This window comes from Neophocaena asiaeorientalis, unplaced genomic scaffold (assembly GCF_003031525.2).
Source record: "Neophocaena asiaeorientalis asiaeorientalis breed wild unplaced genomic scaffold, Neophocaena_asiaeorientalis_V1.1 scaffold176, whole genome shotgun sequence".
Taxonomy (NCBI): Eukaryota; Metazoa; Chordata; class Mammalia; order Artiodactyla; family Phocoenidae; genus Neophocaena; species Neophocaena asiaeorientalis.
The window spans coordinates 1,518,304-1,544,457 of record NW_020175788.1 but is presented as its reverse complement, the minus strand read 5'-3'; the positions used below and the strand labels follow the sequence as shown (position 1 = coordinate 1,544,457).

At 42.1% G+C, this 26,154-nt stretch overlaps 1 protein-coding gene across 2 annotated transcripts in view; it reads left to right on the top strand.

Moving 5' to 3' along the window:
- Positions 1–26,154, top strand: part of ITIH5 (inter-alpha-trypsin inhibitor heavy chain 5) — a 73,742-nt gene that overhangs the window by 8,698 nt on the left and 38,890 nt on the right. The window contains exons 1-5 of one of the 2 annotated variants that reach the window (XM_024732322.1): positions 275–289; positions 505–549; positions 11,028–11,191; positions 12,130–12,231; positions 14,057–14,307. In XM_024732322.1, coding sequence (XP_024588090.1) covers positions 11,043–11,191; positions 12,130–12,231; positions 14,057–14,307 — 502 coding nt within the window. In that variant the 5' untranslated portion in view covers positions 275–289; positions 505–549; positions 11,028–11,042. Of the gene's footprint in view, positions 1–274; positions 290–504; positions 550–11,027; positions 11,192–12,129; positions 12,232–14,056; positions 14,308–26,154 lie in introns of those variants that run through there. The other variant, XM_024732321.1, reaches the window with a different exon arrangement.

The following is a 26,154-nucleotide window of genomic DNA, read 5'->3' as shown; positions in this document are numbered from 1 at the left end:
GTCCCCTGCCCCTCCTCTGCGTGTGGGAAAGTATAACAAATCATCCACAAAAAAACACAGTAAGAAAGTTCAAGGTAAGTTCAGTTTTGCTTCCAGAGCTTCCTGGAGTTTTGAGCAGAGTAAATGAGCCCATCAGAGTTGAGCTGACGGGTTTACTTGTTGTAGCAGACACAACAGCAAAGAGCCGATTTTCAAGCCAAAAGTGAATGGAAACCGAAAACAGATATTCTAATGAACTCTGTCCTGGCCATTTCATCTGCCTTCCCCTAACAGATGTAAGAACCCTCAGGTGAGGAGGGGGTGTGACATCATGGGTTCAGCAGTCAGCCAGGTCTGAGAGGGATGAATTCTAATCCTGGCCTGGATGCTCCCTGGTTACAGGTCAAAACTGCTTTTCAGGATGGATAACCCTTTGCGTGAATTTGAATTGGTTTTAACCCCCCTCATGTAACTCACATGAGAATGACCTCACGATCATATTTCATGTCTCTTTTCTTCTTCTAGGTTGCACTCAGGGTCCCAAGGCAAGTCAGGCTGTTGCAAAGGCTGGTACGTATATTCTCGTAAAAATCTGTTCCCCTCGCTATTCTGTGTATTTTGAACCAGGCAATAACTATGTTCGCAGCTCCCCCAAAGCTTATAAATTGAATGTAGAAGAAATCGAACATGAAACAGTGTAGCTTCTGTAAGGCTTTCTTTTATAGGCTTTTATAAGGCTTTCTTTAAGTGGATTTTTTTTCTGAAAAGAGACCTGATTATTCCAGTAGAACTGTAAGGACAAAGTATGAAGTTTTCAAAGACCTTCTTAGAAAAAAGCCCAACACCTAAGTGAATCTTTACTTTTTTATGATGTTCTTACACAAGAAATAAAGGCTGTGTTGTGAAGTAAACAGCTAAAGCAAGCAAAGAATTCACGTTTATAGATTAAAGCTTTGTGTAATGGAAGTTGGTCCAGGCTCTCAGTGCATGCTGGAGGTTTCCAGATGGAACTTGGGCAGATGTTCAGGATTCTAAGCGTTTATCTGAAATGATCTCAGTCCTTCCTTCCCACTGTGTGTGCCGTGATATATCAAAATGTGGGGACACGCCTTCAGGCTCTGAGGCTATGGATTCCTCTGTACATCCTCAGGAATGAGCCATTTACCCAAGGCCTCCGCACTCCTGGCTGGTGGTCGAGTCAAGGCTGGATTGACCATGACCAATGTCGCAATCATTACCATCTTTATTTGGACCAGGACTTTGTATTCTCATCGTTTTCTGCATGGCCTCTTCCTCCCCTCCCTTCTCCTATCCTCCCAATCCTGACTCCCCATACCCCAGGTTTGCTAACCTCATTGTCTCATGTTTTTGTTCATGTTCACATCATCATACACAGACATATGTGAACATAAACGGGTAAAGAATTGTGAAGAATCTAGATTTTTACCCTACTTACAAGCCAATAAGCTAGTCTGTTGCGTTTCATGGATGCTGGCACAAAACAGGAGACTCCTGGGCCAGAGATGAAGGATGATTTACTACTCACAGTAAGAGCAGAAGTCAGAGTGGCAGGATTGGTGCCTTTCCTCCAGCTCAGTTCTCATGTAGTGATACAGAGAGGGCCAGGCGACACCTACACACGTGGTTGATTTTATCACAAGAGAGGTGCTGTATAGCACAGGGAACTCTGTTCAGTACTCTATGATGACCTATATGGGAAAAGAATCTGTAAAAGAGTGGATATGTGTATAGGTATAACTGATTCGCTTTGCCGTACAGCAGAAACGGGCACGGCATTGTGAATCAACCATACTCCAATAAATATTAGTCAAAAAAAAAAAAAAAAAAGAGAGAGAGAAACGCTAAGCTTAGGGAACCTGCCTCTTTTGTAATGAGCACTAAGCCTGCCTGATCTTTGCCCTGGAGGGAGACATTCTCTTTATTATTCTGGACTTTAAGCCAACCTGCCCTTTGCTCTGAAGGGAAACCCCACCTCTGTCTTCCCAAGCTGTTCATTATACAAATATCCTGGAAAATGCAGTAGAAAACAGAAGTAGCCAGTGCCTCTGCACAGAAAATGTGCAGAAATACCAGACTCATGGACAGTAGTCTCCCAGCAAGACATGGATACACATATTCATTCATTCAACAAGGTTTTTGTTTTGTTTGTTTTTGGCCAAGCCACGCGGCTTGTGGGATCTTAGTTCCCTGACCGGGGATTGAACCCGTGCTGCTTGCAGTGAAAGCGCTGAGTCCTAACCACTGGACTGCCAGGGAATTCCCAACAAGTATTTTTTTGAATCCTTACTATCTGCCCAGAAATGTTCAAGGCATTGGGAATATAGCAATGAACGAAACAGGCAAAAGACCCTGTCTTTCATAGAGCTTGAATTCTAAAGCGGGGCAGAGATAGACACAGTCAATAAATAAATGGTTAAGTGTGTTAGGAATAGAGAAGATGCCATGAGAAAAACATCATGGCAGAGGCAGGTGGGGGACCCTCGTGTACATTGGCATGTATGAGAGTTCTCATATTTGCTTTCAGACAGTGGGACCATGTAACCACAGCTACTGTTCCCTGCATGCTGACCATGTGCCAGGCATTGTCCTGAGCGCCTCATGTGTCATAGCTCAGCCAAATATAGAGACATTTTACAGATGAGAAAACCGAGGTTCAGAGAGATTGAGTCACTTGTCCAAGATTACACTTTCCGAAAGAGGTGGTTGAACCAGGATTTTGAGTCCCAGCAGTCTAGCTTCTGAGTCCGTGCTTGTCATTTATACACACAGCTGCCTTCTCACCTGATTGTATTTTTCTATTTCTTATTATTTTCACTCAACAGTGCCTCACCTGGCCTGCCTCTATCCATTCTTTGACATGGTGAAAAATATTACAGGTTGTTGGCACACGATGGTTTATCAAGCATTCTACTATTGATGAGCTTTCAATATTTTTCCAATTTTTTTGCCCCTGTAAATGCTGCTGCAAAAAATTTTTTTGCCCCTGTAGATGCTGCTGCAAAAATTTTTTTTTCTAATATGTGGGTGCTTTTAATTCTGTGGCTGAGATTTTCAGTAAGAGGATTGCTGAGTCAGAGTGCGCACACACTTTTAATTTTGATAGATGTAGTCAGACTACTTTTTGAATACACCTAGTACCTTATGTCTTAATTTCATTTCTATCAGCAGTGATGAATATGTACATTTCTGCCAGCAGTGCTATAATTACTCCTTTTGATTTGTCAGTCTCTTAGATTTAAAGTGATACCTCATTGTTCCTTTAATGTACATTTCCCTGAGTCTGGACTTTTCCCCATATATTTATTGGCCATTCAGAGTCGTTCTTCTGTGAAATTTTTTCTGCACCCATTTTTCTATTGTGTTTTTTTATCCCCTAATTGTCAGTATGTAGGAGATCTTTGTGTGCTCTACATACTCTGTCTTCTGAATTGGAAGAGTTCTCCCCTAAATCTGTTATTTGTCTATTAACTTTGTATGTAGCATAGTTGCCATATAAAAGCTTTCAGTTCCTGAGTAATAAATAAGTTTATCGCTTCTTTATACCCTTCAAGGTTTCATTCTTGGTTAAAAAGATTTCCTTGGCCCTTTGGCTTAGACTGTTTTATACAATCTCTTAAATTTTCTTAGAAATCTAGTAACGTTAAAAGCCTCACTTTTATTGATGCATGTATTATAATTTTGTGATGTGGACTTTATTTACCCATCCAAACAGTACCAGAATGATCTTTCCAGCATAGGTCTGGTGCATCACTCTTTTGCAAATGCCTTCAGTGACTTTGTATCACCTGTAGGATTAACTCTGAGGACATCTATGGCCCCTTGTGATCTGGCTCCTGCCTGCCTCTGTAGCCCTCGTTTACCCGAGTCTCCTTGTATTTTGTGTTCTAGCCATACCACACTAATCTGAATGTTCTCTACTCTAATTAATGAAGAGGGCGTGGTGGCCACAGCTGGTACCCTCCTGTCACTGCCAGCTCATGGACCCCTGGGGATTTGCTTGATTTTATTCTGAATTAAGCAGTTACTCTTTTAAGGAAGCTCTTGTATCACAGATGCCAAAAATGTGTATGTTTTGAAAAACAGGAGTATCTTTTTTTCTGAGTCTCCATGGTGCTTGACAGCTACTGGCCTGTTTTCCTAAAATAATTCACTGCCATCCTTTAACCTCCCAATGGCAGGGGCTGTGTCTTGGCATCCCCTTCCTAGCAGATATGCTAAAATTTATAGCCGAGATGTGTTTTGAGCAGATGTAGTGAGACACACAGACATGGAAATGATCCTCTCGAAGGAGGAAGTTTATACTCAGAGGTCCCAAGGGATGAGAGGCATGGCAGCGCTATGTGGGGAAGCACCGGGTCAGTCAGGGGGCAGCAGGGACAGAGAGAGAATGCTGCCAAGAGCCTTTATTGGGGTTTTTACAGGAAGAACTTGATGAGTCAGGTTAGGCATGCTGCGTAAGCTCAGGATTGGGTAGCTGGAATAATGTTGGCAGTCTCTGGGCTACAGGGATGGTCCCCAGTGGTCAGGTACCTGGTCCTGGGGTGATACGGGGCAGGGGGAATATTGGTTGGTGTGTGAGAGTTTGGTAAAGGAGGTGGTTGGGGTAGAGGGCTCTGTGCTGATTGGTTGTATCTCGAAGGTGTGCTCGCAGGGGTGTCATTTGCTATCTCTAGGAATCAGCTGGCCCTGGGAGGAGCAGCCTCTCCAAGATCAAAGCCCCAAATGCCAGAGCATCAAAAGTATCGAAAATAAGAAAATATAGTCAGTTCAGCAGGTAGTGTGGTGCTGGGCACCATTACCTCACTGAGAGCCAGCTACATACATGTCTGTCTCCCTGCTCCCAACTCTAGCCATCGTGGTTTATCTGTTTTAGGGGGTATACAGAATGGAATTTTTTTTCTGCATAAAGATGATAATTGCGGGCTTCCCTGGGGGTGCAGTGGTTGAGAGTCCGCCTGCCGATGCAGGGGACCTGGGTTTGTGCCCTGGTCTGGGAGGATCCCACGTGCCGCGGAGCGGCTGGGCCCATGAGCCATGGCAGCTGAGCCTGCGCATCCGGAGCCTGTGCTCCGCAAAGGGAGAGGCCACAACAGTGAGAGGCCCGCGTACCGCAAAAAAAAAAAAAAAAAATGATAATTGCATTTTGTGTTTCCTCTCTAAACATAATGAAATATTGCCCTATAGAATGTATTACTGCAAATAGGCAATTCAGAGCTGATGACACCCTCTGTCTGCAGAAGGAAAATTACTTCCCCAGGGTGGTAAATACAGTCATCAGGGAGGTGCCCTGTCTGAAGTCCTCTGCTTCATGTAATAACAGCATGCGCTGTGTTTTTCTCAAAAGGAAGAAGCATTCAGGTTTAGTAAAGATCTCTGGACTGGAGTCAGCCAATTGCCAAGCTCCATAAAGTGAGAGGGGCTGATGAGGTGGTTTCTGAGGTTCTCTCCCACCTTTGGGCTGATTTCTTCTAGTGGTCGACAAAGGACTCTTAGACCAGGATAAAACAGCAGAAGGTCAATCTTTTGGGAAGAGACCTGGCTCCTGGCAAAGGCCGTGGCAAACACTCCCCTGTCACAGTTCCAGATGGCATCTTGGGGGATTCAGGATGTCTTCTGGGTGACTTGATCTTAAGTGACTCACGTGAGTCACACAGAAACCTCTGGTCCCCCAAGCAGCTAATTCAGACACTCCCTGCCAAAAAAGGCTTTTCCATCTGTTTCGTTTTTTCAGGAAAGATAATGTCACAGGAAGACTTGATTTCTGCCCCCTGTTTTCCAGCCCACATCCCCAAACAAAATACTGAGTTGAATGCATATATGGAAAGCATGTTGGATTTTTAAGAACTGTGCTTTGGGAAAAACCGAGACCACGGTTTTATATCCTCTCTTTTATGACACATTTTCGTAAACCTCTCCCATTCCAGGTTCTGTGCTTGGCCTTGGGGTGGTGCATCTCCTCACGATTTTATGTACCTGGCCAATATTCTTCACCCCATGTGCCCTCCTTTCTAACTAAACTGCACTCTTTTTGTGCCAGGAATGGGCTATGGTTCATTCCCATTTCTATGTCTTTTGTGTTTTTAGAATATTCTCTTTGTTTTCTTTCACCACATATAAATTCTACATCTCTTTAAAAGCCTTTTCTTACTTTTATGGTCTTCACTGTTTCCTCTTCCTTCTGAGCTCTGGAAAGTCTCCTAGTCAATCAGTAAATATTACTCAGTCATAAAAAGGATTGAAATTGTGTCAGTTGCAGAGACGTGAATGGACCTAGAGACTGTCATACAGAGTGAAGTAAGTCAGAAGGAGAAAAACAAATATCATACATTAACGCATATATGTAGAATCTAGAAAAATGGTATAGATGATCTTATTTGCAAAGTAGAAATAGAGACACAGACATAGAGAGGAAACATATGGATACCAAGGGGGAAAGGAGAGGGGTGGGATGAATTGGGACATGGGGATTGACATACATACGCTATTGATACTATATGTATAAGATAGATAACTAATGAGAACCTACTGTGTAGCACAGGGAACTCTACTCAGTCCTCTGTGGTGACCTAAATGGGAAGGAAATCCAAAAAAAGAGGGGATATATGTATACGTATAGCTGATTCGCTTTGCTGTGCGGCAGAAACTGACACAACATTGTAAAGCAACTATACTCCAATAAAAAAAAGTAAATACATATATCTCCCTATATCTTCCTGTGTTTCTCTCTATTTTTTGCACTTTCTTCCCACCGCGCTTTGAGAGAACAGATCGTGTGTAATATTTCTTCCCAATCCATCATAGAATCTAGAGTCGTGCTTCTGAAACACTACTTTATTACTATTTCCCTTTGGAGGATATCTGTTTTTCTCTAATTGTTCAAGATTCCGAAAATTCAGTTTTACAAATGTTTTTGATTTTGATTCTCTGCTGAGAGCTGTGGAGGAGAAAAAAGGAATAAGTCATGGCCACCGTTTTCCACGTGTTTACAGGCCAGGAGGAGCAGGAGAAGGGATGGGTAGCTTTTGGGGGTGGGGGATAGAGTTGCGCATAATTGATGTTAATAGATTTTCGGGCGGACAGCGCAGTCACGGAAAGGCAAGGGCTATCCATGTAAATAACACAGGGGCTCCTGTGGGAAAACACTAACCGGGCAGAAGCAGTAAAACTAAAATAGTTTCTTGAAACTTTTCTCAGCCTGTCTCTCGGGGCTACAGACCATAAACTGTGCTTCTTCGTGATGTAATGTTGTGGAAAATTCTGCTACATCCATAATCTTAAGGCAAAAGAAGATACCATAGTAGTCAAACTTAGCATTTTGTCAGGCGTCTTCTAATTTTCACATTTTAATTGCAGTGAGATTTTAAGTGATAATTATCTCATAAATGAGAACAAATCAACATGACATCAAAGATAATCTCAAGGGTACCAAGTGCAGAAGATCTTTAAATACTTTAGAAATAGTACAGGGCAAGGACTCTTTATGGTAGAACCTCAGTTTTGTTTGGAATGCCGTGCAGCTAGAGTTGTATGCTCTGTTTATCAAAGACGTAAACTAAACAAGATTTTTTCCCTAGTAGTGCTCGACTTTTATGTAAAGAAGTGATAAGTTGATAAGAAAAATATTGGGGGGGCGCGAATTCCCTGGTGGTCCAGTGGTTACGACTCCGCGCTTCCATGGCAGGGGGTGCGGGTTCAATCCCTGGTCAGGGAACTAAGATCCTGCAAGCTGCATGGTGCAACCAAAAAGAAAAAAGAAAAAAAAGAAAAATATTTTTAGAAAATATCAGAATGTGGCACTAGTGCGGAATGGATTCAGCTCCCTGCCCTGTCTGGAGTGTTTACAGTTTAATGGGGGGGATAACTAAGGTTTACAGGTAACTTTTGAATTGAACCAGCATTACATATACTATGCTTTGGCAGTTCTGTATTTTACTGGCTGTCTAACAGTGACCGCTGGGAAAAGCCTTGATCAGCCAGGCCACCTCTGGAATCCTTTTACAGAAGAGGCAGGATTGGAAGTCAGCAACTCCATATTCTCATGCTGGATTTCTTACCTCCCACCTGTGTGACCAGGGGCAAGTACCCTAGCCTGGTCTTAACGTTGGTAAAGCGAGGGGATTGGACTTGAGAGTTTCTTTTTCTTTATATTTGTCTTGATAGCTTTTACTATAACTTCTTCATTTCAAGGGTATTTCTAATATGCAGAAGTCTAGTTCCCAAAACAAAACCAATAAAGCACGTAGAGATCAGAAAGAGCATAGAGTTCGAAATAAATTAACAAAATGACTAAATCCAGCTCAAGGGCAACTCAAACTAAAGTAGGGTTGTAAATTCAAATGTCTAAAGGTGTCCGGGTCTAAAGGTCCAGGTCTAAATGTCTAAAGGTGTACGAGGAAGGTGTCCATTTTCTGTTGCGGTATGAAAATCTTCTCTCAACTCGGCGGCTAAAGCAGCGGATTTTGTCCTAAAGAGACTAGATGTTCATAAAGAATGTTTTGTCAACATTGCTTTACAGTGTTGTGTTAGTTTCTGCTGTACAGCGAAGTGAATCAGCTATATGCATACATATATCCCTTTCCTCTCGGATCTCCCTCCCACCCTCCCTGCTCCATCCCACCCATCTAGGTCATCACAGAGCACTGAGCTGAGCTCCTTGGGCTATACAGCAGGTTCCCACTAGCTCTCTGTTTTACACATGGTAGTGTATATATGTCAGTCCCAATCTCCCAATTCATACCACCCTCCCCTTCCCCCCGCCGTGTCCACACATCCATTCTCTACGTCTGTGTCTCTATTGCTGCCCTGCAAATAGGTTCATCTGTACCATTTTTCTAGATTCCACATATATGCCTTAATATACGATATTTGTTTTTCTCTTTCTGACTTACTCTCTGTGACATTGTAAAGCAACTATACCCCAATTTTAAAAAAAGAGGACTTCCCTGGTGGTGCAGTGGTTAAGAATCTGCCTGCCAATGCAGGGGTCACGGGTTTGAGCCCTGGTCCGGGAAGATCCCACATGCCGCGGAGCAACTAAGCCTGTGCGCCACAGCTACTGAGCCTGCACTCTAGAGCCGGCGAGCCACAAGTACTGAGCCCGCATGCCACAACTACTGAAGCCCGTGAGCCTAGAGCCCGTGCTCCACAACAGAAGCCACCGCAATGAGAAGCCCGCGCACCGCAACAAAGAGTAGCCCCCGCTCGCCGCAACTAAAGAAAGCCTGTGTGCAGCCCCGAAGACCCAAAAATAAAATAAATAAATAAATTTATTTTTTTAAAAAAGAATATTTTTAAATAAAAAATATAATCATATATATGATTATATATTATACATATACAAATATATATGTGATTATATATATAAAATATATAAAATCATATATATATTTTTTATGTATAAAATATATAATCGTCGATTATTTCTGATTTCAGGAATAATTTCCTAAAACCCAATGTTTTATTCCTTACTTTTGACTTTGAGTTAGATTCTTGGATCTCGGAAGAAGACATAATTTAGGTGATTTACAAGCCCTCTCAATTTATAGATATAAAATTCTAGCAGAAATACATGAAGTGTCACCTAGTTATATTAGTTTAAAAGAGTGCTTCTCAACCCTCAGAATCCCCTGCAGGGCTTGTTGAAACATAGACTTCTAGCCCCACCCCCTGAGATGCTCGCTCTGTAGGTTTGGCATGGGGTCTGAGGTTCTGCATTTCTAATAAGTTCCCAGGTGATGCTGCTGACAGTGCTGGTCCAAGGACCACATCTCAAGAACCATTGTTTTGAAATACCTCCTTCTCAGACCGAATTGGAGAACTTGTTTTCTTTCTAGGGGAAAATCTTTCAGATGTGTTTAGATTTTTTTCTGCTTCAAGTTCAGCCACCAGATGAACAGTCTGGTGGAACTCTGCCACCACTGCCCACGCTCTGGCCTGGCTCATGCGGTGAAGAAGACACTTAGCAGAAGTTATAATACCATGAGGTAGAAACAAATGCATGTATTATAGATGCACAGAGAACTGTGAATAGTTTAACCAGCTTTAAAATTCGCACTGCCTAGCTACTGCCCTTATCAGAAGTTTTGGGGATAAATTTAATTAGCACAGACTTCCCTATTTCTGGGTTCTAATTCCCCAAATACTTTCTTGAGCTCAATATTGATTCTTATTTTACAATAATGTGATTGTCATCTGAATGGAAAAGCCCCAGAGTATAGTTTCTCTAAGTGGATATTGAAATTAATTAGGAAATATGAGAATTTCTTTAGGTGTAATCTGATGTTGTGGTCAACTCAGTGAGTCTAGAAATGTGATCTAAACATTTATAACAGAAAAGTGTTATATACTTCACATACTTCTAAAATTCCAATATTTTATTAAATTCTTTGAGTATATTCTCTGTTAAATTGGAAATCTTAACTGTGTCCATTTTTTTTGTTTTCTTTTTACAGTTTTTTAAAAAAATTTTATATTGGAGTGTAGTTGATTTACAATGTTGTGTTGTTTCAGGTGTACAGCAAAGTGATTCAATTACACATATACATATATCTATTCTTTTTCAGATTCTTTTCCCGTATAGATTATAACAGAGTATTGAGTAGAGTTCCCTGTGCTATATATACAGCAGGTTCTTGTTGATTATCTATTTTATATATAGTAGTGTGTATATGTTAATCCCAACCTCCTAATTTATCCCTCCCTACTGTGTTCATTTCTTAAAGCTGGGCTAAATAATTTGTTTCTCTGTCATGTACTGGTTGTTCAACTGTGACTGTTTTACAACTGAGGGGAGAATCCGGAAAATCAGGACAAGACAAAGAAAGAAGAAAACAATCACAAGTCAAGGGCTCCCAAACTGAAGATGATTTCTCTTACGGAAAAAAAAAAAACCCACACCTACCCCCAAATGGTTGAATCATGTGCCATTGAAAATACTGTTTTTTAAAAATTTTTATTGAAGTATGGTCGATTTACAATGTTGTGAGAGTTCCAGGTGCACAGCATACCGTGTGTTTTGATTCCAACAGAAAACCAAACCCTTGATGACAGAATTCTCAGTGAAGTCCACCATCATTTCCCGTTACGCCTTCACTACGGTTGCCTGCAGGTTACTGAACAGAGCATCTGAGGACCAGGAAATCACGTTTCAGATGCAGATTCCAGCCGCAGCTTTCATCACTAACTTCACTATGTAGGTGACACCCTGGTCAGAGACCCTGGGTTGAAGATTTCTAGGCGGGAGGGTCAAGGGGAGCCTGAGATGCTGTGAGGACCACAGTCTTTGGCCGTGAGAATTTATAAATTCTCAGTCCAGTGGACAGTTCGTGGGAAAGAAGGTTGATTCCCTCCCCGCCCTTCCTCTCCCTTCTTCCTTCTGTCTCTCCCTCTCCCCCTTCCTCCTTTTTATTACCTCTTCTTTTATCCCATTACTCTCTTCTTTCCTCCCTCCTTTCGTCCCCCCACCTTCATTTCCTCTTTCTTTCCCTCCAACAAATGGGTACCCACCCTGGGCCAGGCGCGCTTCAAGGTGATTGGTCTACTTCTATGAAAAAAGACAATGTTGCTCTGCTCCAGAAATTCCACTGGGGAGAAACAATAAATAAGCAAACAGATGAATAAATGAGATAACTTCAGACAGTAGCAAATGCTGTGGAGATGGCAAGTAGGATTGAGGCAGCTTGTTTAGTTGGGGAGGTGGATCAGAGGAGTCAGTGTTGAAGTTGAGATCTGAAGGACGAGACACCATGAAACCTTTGATGTACCAGATAGAATATCTTTCTTCTTTTCTCCTGAACTAAGAGGTAAAGAGATGCGAATTAGGTGTGTGGGTTTAATTTTAGGTCTGGGCAAGGTTCAAGTTGGTGAATCTTCTTGGAAATTTGAGCAGGTCTTCTGATTTCCTCCTGGAGAATCAGAGGCTCCCTGGCTTGGATCTTCCCATTTAGACCTGTTGAAAATTGCCCTAGAATGAGATGAATGATACAAGGGGAGTGCCCTGGCCTGGAATGCATTCTTTCTGCACATCCAAGAGGCAAATAAAAATATTTTCTAGGGTTGTCATGGTTATGAGATCCATGTTTGAGTTTGTCTTGGAAGGCAAGCTGGCAACGCGGCTGTCTTGTGTTTCAGGCTTATTGGAGACAAGGTGTATCAGGGAGAAATTACAGAGAAAGAAAAGAAAAATGTTGATAAGGTAAAAGAGAAAAGGAATAAAACCACAGAAGTCAGTGGGTAAGTACCATTGAATTAAGGAATTAAAAGTCCACTTTAGCCAAGTGTCAAATTTTCTGCCCTGCCTCCCCATCTTGTTCTTACCCTTTTCTTCAAAGGTTTATCTTTTCATTTTTTATCATCATAATAAATAATTAAATATACCTGGTTAGGGACTTCCCTGGCCGTCCAGCTGTTAAGACTTCACCTTCCAGTGCAGGGGATGTGGGTTCGATCCCTGGTCAGGAAGCTAAGATCCCACATGCCTCAGGGCCAAAACATCAAAGCATAAACCGGAAACAATGCTGTAACAAATTCAATAAAGACTTTGAAAATGGTCCACATCAAAAAAAAATCTTAAAAAAATGCAGATATATACCTGGTTAACAATATAGTAGCTAAGGGTTTATGATGAAAAGGAATATTTTATCGCTCCCATTCCCCAGTTCTCACTTTCTAGAAACATCCACTTCTGATATTTCTGTAGTTTTCTGGTAGTTACCTCCCTCACTCTAAATATTATGATAGTTTTGCTTTTTAAAAATTTTGTGATAAAAATCAGATATTATCTGTTGATTCTGTGCTGTGAAGAAAGAGGATTTAGCATGTTTACAATACTCCCACTTTCTCTCTGCATTCCATTTTTTTGTATTATCTTTTTCTTCTTCAGTTAATTTAAGCAGAGTTATACCATCTTAGACGAGCCCTGTTATCTTCAGTGATAATATTCTCTCTCCTTCACGTCATCCTACCTTTTCATTTCCATTTCCAGCACTCATCTCTTCCTACTTAATGATTTACTTTTGCATCATCAGAGCTATCACCGTTAAAATTCTGATCTGTCGTGGTATTTGTATTCTTTGTCTATAAACTGAATCTAAACACTGAACACCAATAAATCAATTCACTTTTAATGACTCCGTAGATAACATTAACTAGAGAACCACCTAGTATACTGAGAATAATCAATTTCCCTCTCTACCAGCCCATTTGAAAAAAAGTCATCTGTTCCCTTTGAAGAAAAACGACCTTAGGATCTAGAGGAAAAGGTGTGGGCTTTATGAGGATTATCTTTTCTTACACTTCATAAATTGTGCAGAACCAGGCAAGCCACAGTTCCGTTTAGTTGGATCACAGCAGGAATCTGTTCTTCCTGGAGGTCAGCTGTGTCAGTCCCCCTCCCCTTTGCTCCCTCGGGTCTGACACAAGGAGAGGTCGGAGAGTTCAGTAGTCTTTGAGTTCTCTGCTCTTCAGAATTCCTTGAACCTGTGTGACCTTCCTCTAGTGCAGGCCTTTGCTACTCGTCCCAAAACTGAATTCTAGTTTTTCTTTCTAATGTCAACTGAAAAAATATGCACAACCTAAAAATCAAGAATTATGTTTTATTGGAGGCATTACTGAAAACTAATGACTGGGCGACAGCTTCTCAGCTCTGAGGGACTGTTCCAAACAGGAGCCAGGATATAGAGGAGTTTTTGCTGGGAAAAAAAAAAAGGTAGTCACACATCAAAAGATTACTGCTAATCACACACACTGAAAAACAACAGACATCTCGAGTTGATGAATTCAGTGCTTCTGTGTACAGGAAGATGCAAGAGTCTGGGCTCATTGAAATTATTCCTTAGATATGCATCTTAACTATCTAGGGCCAGTCTCCTGGTTTTCTTCTTCCTGAATCCCCTCAGGATGCATCATGGGGGCAGCTGCAGTGGCTGGTGGCTTGATGATGGGGAAACATTGTGGTCCACGCTAAGGCCTCTCGCTGAGAGAGTTTGGCCGGGGCCCTGGGGGACTCGAGGGAACCTGGCTTTCTCCGATCCCCTGTTCCCTTTTCTCTTTCTTCCAGGGAGAAGGGGACGGAGACCTTCAGAGCCTCCGTGGTGCTTCCCAGCAAGGACAAGGCTGCCTTCCTCCTGAGTTACGAGGAGCTCCTGCAGCGGCGGCTGGGGAAGTACGAGCACGTGGTCAGCGTACGGCCCCAGCAGCTGGTGGGGCGGCTGACGGTGGAGGTGACCATTCTGGAGAGGTCGGGCATCACGGCGCTGGAGGTGCTGGGACTCCAGAACAGCCGTCGCCAGGGCAGCGGGCGGGGGCAAGGTGAGCGGTGCTGGCCGGATGCACTCAGGTGTCGTGTACTGACTCCAAGCTGGGCGCTGGCATTAAACCAGATGGCACCCCTGCAGCACGGGCCCCAAGAGGAGGGGGAATCTGAAGGACAGCAGCAAAACAAAGACAGTGCCCTGTACATTTTTTTTTTAAGCCAGGCTCTATCAGGAGATTTAAATGTTCAAATCATTTGACACTGTCGTATCACTCCTGGGAATCTAACCTCGGTGAGACATCTAAAATATCGGTACTGTTACATGTACAAACCCGTTTGATAATATTTGTAGTAGCAAAAACATTCCTTCATCCTAAGTATTCAACCACACAGACGTGATTAGTAAAATAGGGTTACAAAAACAATTCAGCACGTGATAGAGAAAAAAGAGACACAGTTGTACATACACTTTAATGTTAAATATGTTAACTGTGAAGCTGACAAAAGACCAGGAAGTTATATAAAATAATCATTTTATACTAGGGGTAAGGGAGTACGTGGTCATTTTCTAGTACTCTTTTTTTAATTATTTTATTTTATTTTTCCATACTCTGTTTTTAAAGCAAACTTTTGACATTAACGTAAACATCTAAATAATGTGCTATGTCTTTCTAAATTTAAATAATTAAAAATATGTACTGCCAGTTTGACTTAAGACACGGGCATTTTCTTCATTAATAAGATTGCTCAATTTGCTTTTTTCTCAAATTTTAATTTTTTGAATAGCACTCTGTTGAAATGATAATGAAAAATTCAGTCTAATCTAATTTTAACCACTATATTAATTTCCACTAATAGTTTATATTAAATATTCACTTGCATTGTGCCTTATCCTAGATATATCAGTAAGGCTTTATGTCAAATTGGTGACAGCATAGATGTGCCCCCAAATTCACCAGGGTTAGAATGACAAGATTTCGGATATCTGTGACACTGAGATCAGGGAAGTGCTGAGTGCTAAGTGATCGTGGAGTGTGCAGAATCTGAGTTCAACCCCTGTGACTGCAAGGAGGGTCCAGAGTCTCCCAAGAAGGCTTCTTGTACAAGAATATTGAGGGATGAGGTTGGAAGGAGAGGAGAGAAATAACTTGACACGAGGAATAACAGAATGTCGTTATCTTACATGATGCAAAAACAGTCGAGAGCCGGAGCTGGTACGTGGGAGAGTAAACAGTACGGAACATACGCGTTCTGCCCCCAGCACGCAGTTCAGTGAGTGACTCTGGACGTGAGAAGTCGTTCACCCTCAAAGACTGGAGTGTGGATTCAGGTCTATTATAAGTTGACTCCAGACAGTGGGCTGGCAGTCCATCCAGATCTTGTCAAAAAGTTACAGATATCATCAAGGGACCTGGCATTCAGAAATGGCATGAGATACATGACACCATTCTTAGGTCATCTAGGTCACTGTGTGTATGGTTAATGGATTTTCAATCACTTATGAACTATGTCCTTGAAAAACGCTGACCTGGGCTGTGTGAGACTCAGCTTACGCATCTGTAAACAGGGATAGTAACTGTCTCTTAGGGTCATTGGGAAGCATTTGTGTACATGTGGTGCCGAGTAAGAGCTTAATCATCATAATTAGTATTATCCCCTTCTATTTACTTTTTTTCTCTGCAAATCTTATCTCCCCTATTAGATCATAAGTGATTGTGAAGCAGGTCTTTGTCTGATTAACCTTTGTCTCCTTACAGTATTAAACAGGATGCGTTTTAAAGAGTAGATAGCTAATGAGGTGTCTGCAAAGTAGAGAAGAAAAGGAAGAAAAATAAGGAAAAAAAAAGAAAAATACACACCTAATCTAATAAGAAAGAACATTTTAAAATTTCATTTCTCCCTAATCACAATTTAGTGGGAAACTTTCCCACGTGGGAAGTATGGTCGTCCTGTTGTAGGAATGAAATGGATGTGTGTCTTGCCAGGTTCAGAACCACTGTGACTCTTCAGAGGTGTCCGCGTTGTGGTGTGTGGGTTATGCTTGGAGGGGACAGGTCTGAATCCTGTTGTTAATCCTGTTACTGCTTATCTGCAGGGCCTGTGGGAATCTCAGAGGAATTTTTCCAGACCGTTGGTCTCTTGGGAATCTGTTTATTTTTAAGAAAATTGTTTTCCTGGCTCTTTGCACCAGAGTAGATATTTTGCCTTCCAGAGTGAGAGGTCTCACAGGCCATTACCCAGACCAGGTGCAGTGGACCGGGGCCCTTTTGCCCCTCATTCCCGTCCAGAGCTCAGCTGTTCCTCTTCCTGCAAAACGGCGGCCCCAGGAGCCAGAGGCATAGGATGTTGTGATTTTGTCTGGACGCTGTTGCGTGTTTCCAGAAAGCATCCAGGATAGAGGTGCAGCTAGAATAGCACTTAGACCAGGACGTTGGCTGTGATCGTGTGAATGTGGACCGGAGCCAGCACATGCCTCTGATAGATCTGGCTGTCCTTAAGAGGTCAGACTTCTGGACTTCTCTGACCACTGGACCCAGTGACATCTTTACGGAAGCAATTCTAGATAAAGATGACTGTGTGCTAGCTACTAGACTCGGCCCTTGCACACAAGATTATCTCCTTCAACCTCTAGAACAGCCCTCTCTGGGAGCTTTTGTAAAATACTGAGGGTGTGAGTTCAAATTCCGAGTCTCTCCCTAGTTATGTAAAAAGAAAGGGAAAGGCTAAAAGCAGTGGAACCTACCTTTGCCTCAGTTTACTTGTCCGATGTATGGGGATTGGATCCACGGCTATTGAATCGTAAACGAATGGGCTTTTTCTCAATGTGAAAGCCAATTCGGTGAGATGTACTTTGGAAGCCAAAGCATTATACTTTCTGGAGTATTAAAATAGTTAACTCACGTGCGTGGTTCAAACTCTAAAAGGATACAAATTGGTATTCGGTACAAGACCAGACTCCCTCTCTCATCCGTCACCCTGCTCCCTTCTCCTCCAGTAACTGTCCTCTAAAATATTTTTATGATTTGTGAGCTCAGTGGAACAGAGTATTTGAAATTAAGACTTTCCTGGAACATCCCTAGATGTGTGATCTTCTCAAGTCATACACCAGGATAGATATTCCATCTATGTTTAAAGCTGGTTATTTCACTCTCTAGGTTAAAATCTCAAACTTCTTATGGCCCTGTGGCACCAAAATTACTGCCCTTTCCATGATTAAAAAAAAAAAAACTGGAGGGGGGCATAAAACTTTCATTTATGATCAGATCCCTGATGGCTAGGAGTAACATAAAATGAGATAAACAAAATAAGAAATAAGGTACCTTGCCTGTTTTTTTTTTTTTTTTTTTTTTTGCGGTATGCCGGCCTCTCACTGCTGTGGCCTCTCCTGTTGCGGAGCACAGGCTCCGGACGTGCAGGATCAGCGGCCATGGCTCACGGGCCCAGCCGCCTCACGGCACGTGGGATCTTCCCGGACCGGGGCACGAACCCGCGTCCCCTGCATCGGCAGGCGGACTCTCAACCACTGCGCCACCAGGGAAGCCCACCTTGCCTGTTTTATCCCCTTTTGCTTTACATCAGTGATGCTCAAACCTGGCTATACCCTACAGTCACAGGAGAGGTTAAAAAAAAAAAAAAAAACACAGATGACTGGGTCCTACCTCAAACACGTGAATTAGAATTTATCTGGGTGAGGCCTGGGTAGCTGTATTTTTGGGGTTTGATATTATTTGAATTTCTATGAGAAACAGATTTTTTATGAGTGCTTTTTAACATGCTTATTTATTTGTAAAGCTAAAGAACAATGTTGAAAAGTTTCTCTACCACTAAACAGATACGGTTCTGTGACTTTCATTGTTTATCGCTTATATTCTTTGCTTTTTGAAAAAGCAGTTTTTATTGAAGCTTAGTTTGCATAGCATAAAATTTTCTCATTTTAAGTCTATAATTCAGTGATTTTTAGTATCTTTGCAGAGTTATGCAACGTCAGCACAATCCAAGTTTAGAACATTCCTATCACCCCGAAAAGATATTTGTGCCTACTTGCAGTCACTCCCTGTTCCCACCTCAGCCCCAGGCAACCACCAATCTACCATCTGTCTCTATTTTCAGACAGCTGCATTTTTTTTTTTTTTTTGTGGTACGCGGGCCTCTCACTGTTGTGGCCTCTCCCGTTGCGGAGCACAGGCTCCGGACGCACAGGCTCAGCGGCCGTGGCTCACGGGCCCAGCTGCTCCGCGGCATGTGGGATCCTCCCGGACCGGGCACGAACCCGCATCCCCTGCATCGGCAGGCAGACTCTCAACCACTGCGCCACCAGGGAAGCCCTCAAGTCACTTTTGATCAGAGACTAGCCTGTGTCCTGCGTATCCATAGATGCACAATGAAGGGTTGGTTGAATCTGTTTAAAAATCTTATTTCTCTTTTTCTTTGCTTGGTCTGGTAACCTCATGACTCTGCCTTTTGCTGTGAAGGCTCTCAGGATTGTAATCAAGGCACCTAGTGTGGTGCCTGGCATAGAATGGGTGCTCAATAAAAATTTGTTAGAAGAATTTAGGAATAAATAACTGTCGGCAGTGAAGATGCTATTGGATTTTCAATACATTCCTGGCTTAAGTTGGTCAATTTTGTCAGCTCTTGGGTGTAGCTCTTATTCTGTTGTGAAGGAGGGATTAGGAGACAGAATTTGGTTCCAGAAGACTGGTTACAAGAATCTAGATCCCTCCCTTTTCCAGAATTGCCAGATAAAAGACAGGATGCTCCGTTACACTTGAATTTCAGATAAACAGTATATCCTGTGCAGTATCTGAGACATACTTATCCTAAAAAAATCATTCGTGGTTTATCTGAAATTCAAATGTAACCGGACATCCTGTCTTTTTATTTGCTAAATCTGGTGCTCTGCCCTATTAAAGGCTGCATTGTGACTAATGGTTCACCCCCAGCTCCGGTTCCCCACTGCTGTGTGTCTTTCCCCTGGATCCAGTCTCCAGTCTGCAGCTGGAAGGGCATGGCCCCTCTTGGCCTCTGTACATTTGCCAGGAAGCAATCTGGTTGTTATGTGAGGGTTTCCAGCATTGTTCAGTGCAGAAATTATTGAGGTATGAATCATTTGGCTCCATGGTTGAATTTGTTTTTTTTTTTTTTGTTCTGTTTTTAATGCTGATAGGAGGACCCATGTTACTTGTCTGTTTGAATGTTGGCTCTAGTTGGGTCGGCACTGGCTCTGAGCAGGGTGGCTCCGAGACACCAGGGAGGGTAGCCTTCTCTCTTTCACTTGGTACTGGTGACCATCCTGCTCTTCTCTGGGAGGCCTCACTCTGTTTCTTCCTTTCTCCTGCTGTCTTAGTTTGCTGTGCGAGGTGGGGTGTTGTCCGGGTGAATGGCACTGTCCACCGCAAGTGTGGCTGCATCCAGAGGTGGATGCAGGTGACATGTATCAACTAGAGCATCTGCCACACCCACCAGCACACTTTCAAGATGACCCTCTTGAAGGGCCCTTCCATTCATCTGCCCGAGTATGTGCCAATGTGCTGAGTCGTGTCCACGTTAAATGTTCCGCAAGCTTACCTTGAGTCCTCACCACGTCCTGTGCTGAACGCCTGGCACCTGCAGATGTCCAAGGCGTTGTCACTGCCCTTGAAGAGCTTAGAGTGGGCAGTTTTGAAAAATCAATACAAGTTTTTTTTGTAATTGAAGTGTAGTTGATTTACAATGTCGTGTTAGTTTCACGTGTACAGCACAGTGACTGTTATACATAAATATATATATATTTTTTTTCTCCATCAGATTCTTTTCCCTTATAGGTTATTGCAGAATATTGAGTATAGTTCCCTGTGCTATACAGTAGGTCCTTGTTGTTTATCTATTTTATATATAGTAGTGTGTGTGTATTAACCCCAAACTCCTAATTTATCCCTCCCCGCCTTTCCCCTTTGGTAACCGTAAGTTTGTTTTCTATGTCTGTGAGTCTATTTCTGTTTTGTAAACAAGTTCACTTAAAAATTAACAAGTTTTAAATTGTGGTAAAAAGCATATAACATTAAATTGACCATCCTAGTCGTTCTGCAGTGTACAGTTCAGTAGTGCTGTGTTTATTTAAAACCTCCAGAATGTCTTCATCTTCCCAAACTGCACCTCTATATCCATTTAACAACTCTCCCTTCTTCCACTGCCCCAGACCTTGGCAACCACCATTCTACTTTCTGTCTCTATGAGTTGAACAACTCTAGGGACCTCGTATAAGTAGAATCATACAGTATTTGTCTTTTCGTGACCGATTTATTTTACTTAGCATCATGTCTTCAGGGTTCCTCCATACTGTGGCACACAACAGGGTTTCCTTCCTTTTCATGGCTGACTGGTATTCCATTGTGCTTATAAACCACATTTTGTTCATCCATTTATCTGTAGAAGGACACTTGGGTTGCTTCCCCTTCTTGGCTATTGTGAATAGTATTGCTGTGAACATGGCATGTAGGGTCTTTGAGATCCTGCTTTCACTTCTATTGGGTATATGCCCCAGAGTGGAATTGCTGGATCATATGGCAGTTCTACTTTTAAGTTTTTGAGGAACCACCGTACCATTTTCTGCAGCGTTATACCATTTTATATTCCCACCAACAGTGCACAGGGGTTCCAGTTTTTCCACACCCTTGACAACATTTGCTATTTTCTGGTGGGTTTTTTTTGTTTCTTCTTGTGTGTGTGTGTGTGTGTTTTATTTGGTAGTAGCCATCCTAATGGGTAAGAAGAATTGGCAGTTTTCAATAGTAGTATAAGGACACCCTCTGTAAGGATGCATCTATAAAATGCCACCCAGGTTTTCTCAGTGATTGGGCCATGTTCTGCCTGAGTGCCAGAGGACAACGTAGAAGAATTTACCAGAAACCTCTTAGTCTTATATTCCTTTGCTGTCCTAGCACTGCTTTTGCTGGGCCTTCATTTGGTCCAGTTTCAAGCGCTTAGAGCAGCTAATGTTGGAGGTCATCAGTGGACACAAAATGGTATCAGGAAGGGGTAATTCATGTTTTTAGGGGTTATCTGCATTTAGAATGTATGAGGTAGCTGTACTTGTTTTCATGCATAGTTTCTCTGGGCAAGTCATTCAAACAGGGAAACCTGAGACTCAGTAATGTATCGTTTTGGGGAAAGAAAGAGCTTTGAGTGAGGAGTGAAGTAGTAAGCTAATTGGCTAAGAAATCTGGGCAAACACCGCTTACCTATACAGTGATGGAGTTGCATTTGAACGCCTTCAGCTGTAACTTTGCATTATCATTCTATGCTATATGTTGTCATATCTATATGATGCTATTTTCCAAAAGGATTTAAAATACCAGCTATCAATACAGAGGAGAAAGCCCCGTTCCAATAAGAAAACCGCATGTAATAGGGGACTTACGATGGTATTTAAATTCTTTTCCGTCTTCATTGCCTCAACTTTACCACTTTGTTTTTCCCCGAGACCTATCCAATATAGGTACAGTTGACATACATTATGTTAGTTTCAGGTGTACAACAAAATGATTTCTTTGTATCTAATGCAAAATGATGACCACGATAAACCTAGCGACGTTCCTCACCATACGTGGTTACAGAATTGTTTTCCTTATGATGAGAACTTTTAAGGTCAGCTCCCTTAGCACCTCTTAAATATGCAACCCAGTATTATTAACCATAGTCGCCATGCCATAATTACATCCCCATCACTTTTTCTTTTAATGCTCTGCCAGTTTGCTTGAATGTTGTCTTTATCGTGACCATTGAAGGGTAGTTGGCCAATTATTCACATGTTTTTGACTTGCCCTTTATTGAAGAAATCTCCCCACTGGAGCCCAGGTGAGACGGTTACATAAGCAAGTATAGACAGTTTAGCCTCTTTTCCAAGGGGAAATGAGTAGACAGTGTTTGTTTGGAAATCCTTTTATAAAATCACCAGGTGTTGGCTGTTTTTCTCCGACAGTTGGCAAACCCAAGGCCCACAGGAAACAGAGGCCAGGAAATCCCCCATCAGTTGATCCAAAGAGGTGTAGCTTTCAGCTGATGACTTTGACTGTGGTTCTTTGCTCCTAAATCTTTTCAGCTTTAGACACTGTACATACCAGTCAGCTTCCCTTTTCCCCCAGGTGGTTGTCTAGGAGGGGAGTGTTTATTTGTGAATAACATCCCTGTTCTCTTCATGCTTTATGCAAAATAGATGACGTGCCTTATCATTACAAGATAGAATCAGTGGGAAAAATAGGAATATTTAATGGCACTTGTATGCATGGCTCTTAACTTTATGGGGGCTCCTTGGAGAATCTGGTGAAAGCTACAGACATCTCTCCAGAAAAAAATACACATGTACACTTTCTTTTTTGAAAAAAATATTTATTTTATTTATTTATTTGGTTGTGCTGGGTCTTAGTTGCGACAGGTGGGCTCCTTAGTTGTGGCATGCGAACTCTTAGTTGTGGCATGCATGTGAGATGTAGTTCCCTGACTAGGGATCGAACCTGGGCCCCCTGCATTGGGAGCATGGAGTCTTAACCGCTGCGCCACCAGGGAAGTCCCTACATGTACACTTTCATGCCAAATTCTGTATATAATTTCAGGGAGCTCTTGGGAAGCTACTAATTCCATTATACTTTATAAAGATCATTCTCTGTATCAACATTCTTGAATTCCCTGTTAAGAATGTTCATTATGATGTGCATTTTTTCCTCTAAATAATGATTATTTGTTTTTACTAAGCTCTTAGTGGTGTAGAGAAACCTGTTACGGGAAAATGTAAACTGTGTGACCAAAGAGTTTTTTTTCCCTCATGAGTTGCCTTTCATCCTAGACAAAAAGAATAAGAAGGTACTTCTGAAGGGGGAGAGGCTGGGGCTATTATGTATTGAGCATCTACCATGTGCCATCCTCACTTGCTTTTATATATGATGTCACTTAATTCTGACTGTGATTCTATGATGTGGATTTAAAAGATGTGGAACTGAGGCTCAGAGATATTAAGTCTGTCATTTTGAGTCTCCCCCAAACTCTAGAGCCCACTTCCTTCAGTATTATGTGGGTTCTAAAATAACACGTATCTTCTTGTTCGAAAATATGGGGCTTTAGACAGGAAGAGGGCATCGTGGGGATGCTAGTGACCTGAGAAGCAGGGAACGGTGGATGGGAAAAGAGCAGTCGGTGAATCTTCTCAAGGATGCTCTAGAGGCAGTCTTGTGCCCCCGAAGGTCATCTTACACAAGACCACTGATGCTTGGATTAAAACAGGGGGATGACATGAGAAGACACAGTTTCCTTCAATTCAGAGCAATCACCGAAGTTCACTGCTATCCCTGACCAAGTGGGCACGAAGGAAGGCAAACCAATAGGAGGAAAAAATATGTGGTTTCTCATTAGAAAAGTAGGTCAGATTCTCACTCTTGGTCTGCTCCCAACCTGTTGCCTTGCACTCTTCATTATGTTTAGGACACATCCCGTGATTGCTGAGGGCCCTGCTACTAAATTAGCTCATTGTACTTACGATTTTGTGGCGGTCACCAGGATGAGCCCCAGTTCACAGTCAGGAAAAGCTAAATAGTACTATTCTGCTTTGAGATTTTGGTCAGTAACTGTGGGCAGCCTATACTAATCTCATTGATTTTTTTCATTCTCTAATAAATTTTTTATTAAGATTTTTTCCTTCTCTAATAAAAAGAGGATTTTATTTTCTAGAGATACTACTCTGGAATTTTTCCCAGCAGACCTCTTTTTTTTTTGATAGGTAGTGGAAAATTCCTTGGGTCACATTGACTGTCTGGTACTTAGTGGGTGGAGGTCAATCTCAGGAACCGGGCTTCTTGGTGAATAACCCAACTGGGAATCAGCCCACTCTTTGGGCACATAAAATAAGCCTATTTAGAAGAATCTCATGAATTTTCATCATGCACTAGCAAACATCAGAGGTCAGTAGGAAACAAAAATAATAATACACTATCCTTTCTCATGGCTTATATCAAAGAGCCTAGTCAATTACTTATGAAGAGAGAAATTATACTTTTTAATCCTCAGTACTTTCATTCAACCATGCATGGTATTAATTCAGGGTAATTGTAAAGACCATTTCAATGAGAGAGACTTGAAACATGAAATAGTAGGTATGTCCTGACAGTGTAAAGAGAGTCAAATCTCATTCATGTAGAATTTTAAGGTTAGAGAGAATCTAGTGGCACCCAATTACATATATCAAAGGCACATGACCACTGTCTTTGTGCAGGAACCAGAATCACCTGGAAGGATTGTGAAAATACAGATTCCTGGGTCCCACCTCCAGGGTTTCTGACTCAGAGTTTCTGGGATGAACCCAAGAATTTGTGTCTCTAGCAAGTTCCCAGGTGATACTGATGCTGCTGGCCCAAAACTACGTGGTAGAGCTGGTCTGCATCACCCCTGCAGGTGATGAGCCCATCCAGCGTTCGCTGGAACACTTCTAGTGAGATGAGTCGTGAAAGCTGCTTCTGCCAACAGGACATCTTTCTTAGAGCTTAGAGATGCTGCGCGAAAGTGCTTCCTCGTAACTCTGTCCCTGGTCCTCATTCTGCCAGCTGGAACTACAATGAATACACTTAGAGCTTAGAGATGCTGCGCGAAAGTGCTTCCTCGTAACTCTGTCCCTGGTCCTCATTCTGCCAGCTGGAACTACAATGAATACACTTAGAGCTTAGAGATGCTGCGCGAAAGTGCTTCCTCGTAACTCTGTCCCTGGTCCTCATTCTGCCAGCTGGAACTACAATGAATACACCTAATCCCCATATAAATGCCTACACAAACAGACTTACCCTAAGATAGAGGTTCATTTGGCAAATAATACTGTGTTCCATCCCAGGGATTGTTTGTTCCATCTATTGGACTATACAGCTTTCAATGAGTTTAATTTTTTTTAAAAATTGGGCTATGCCCAGAATAAAGTGTATAAATCTTATGTGTGGAATTTAATGAATTTTTACCTATGTATATACCCAACCAGTTACCTTCAGGTCAAGACGTATTTTCAGCACCCCAAAAGGTCCCCTTATCCTCTTTCCCAGTCAGTATTCACCCCCCAAGGGAACCGCTAGGCTCCTTCAATTGCCATGAGTGAGTTATGCCTGCTCTTGAGTTTTGTGTAAATGGAAACAGTGAATACTTTCTTTTGTATCTTATGTTTTCACTCAAAATGACTCTCAGATTCAACCATGTTGCGAATAGCAGTAGTTCTTTCCTCTTCGTTGCAAGAAGTATCCCAAGTTTGACACGTTGTGTTTTAGAATTCACTGGCCCTTCTATTTTTTGTACCCCTTTGTGGTTGATGATAATGTTAGCTAGCGTGACTGCCCACCATGAATCAGAATGGTGCTAGGTACATCACATCACAACCATTTCAATAGTGTGTTTGGTAGACCATTCATCCATCTTATAGATGAGATAACCAGGGCTCAATAACCTGCCCAGAGCCTCAGAGATGATGAGAGGCAGACCCAGTATCAAATGCAGGTCCTTCTGACTCATTTGTGATCCTGAGTTCTTAGCTTATGTATTATCATACCTCTCACTCTTGGGGCTTTGCCAGTAATGACAATGAAAGATTGACTCCAGGAAACACAGGCTGGCACTTGTCAGCATGCCTTTGAGATTTTCACAGCTCCTTCTTCAGATGAGCAGATCTGTTGGAAGTATGTTCTCTTGCATACAATTGACTTTCTGTAAGAACAGGCTTTCTGTTTGCTAGCTCTCTGGTCACTCCTGAAATCCCTGCCCTTGATAAGTACAAATAATAGAAGAGTCAGTTCTGCCTGCTGGTTCCTGTTAAGGTTACACCTAAATGGTCTCTAAATAATAATTGTCAGTTCTGTTGAAGGAAATGTCTAAGCTTCCTTTGACTTTTGTCTAATAAGCCATTA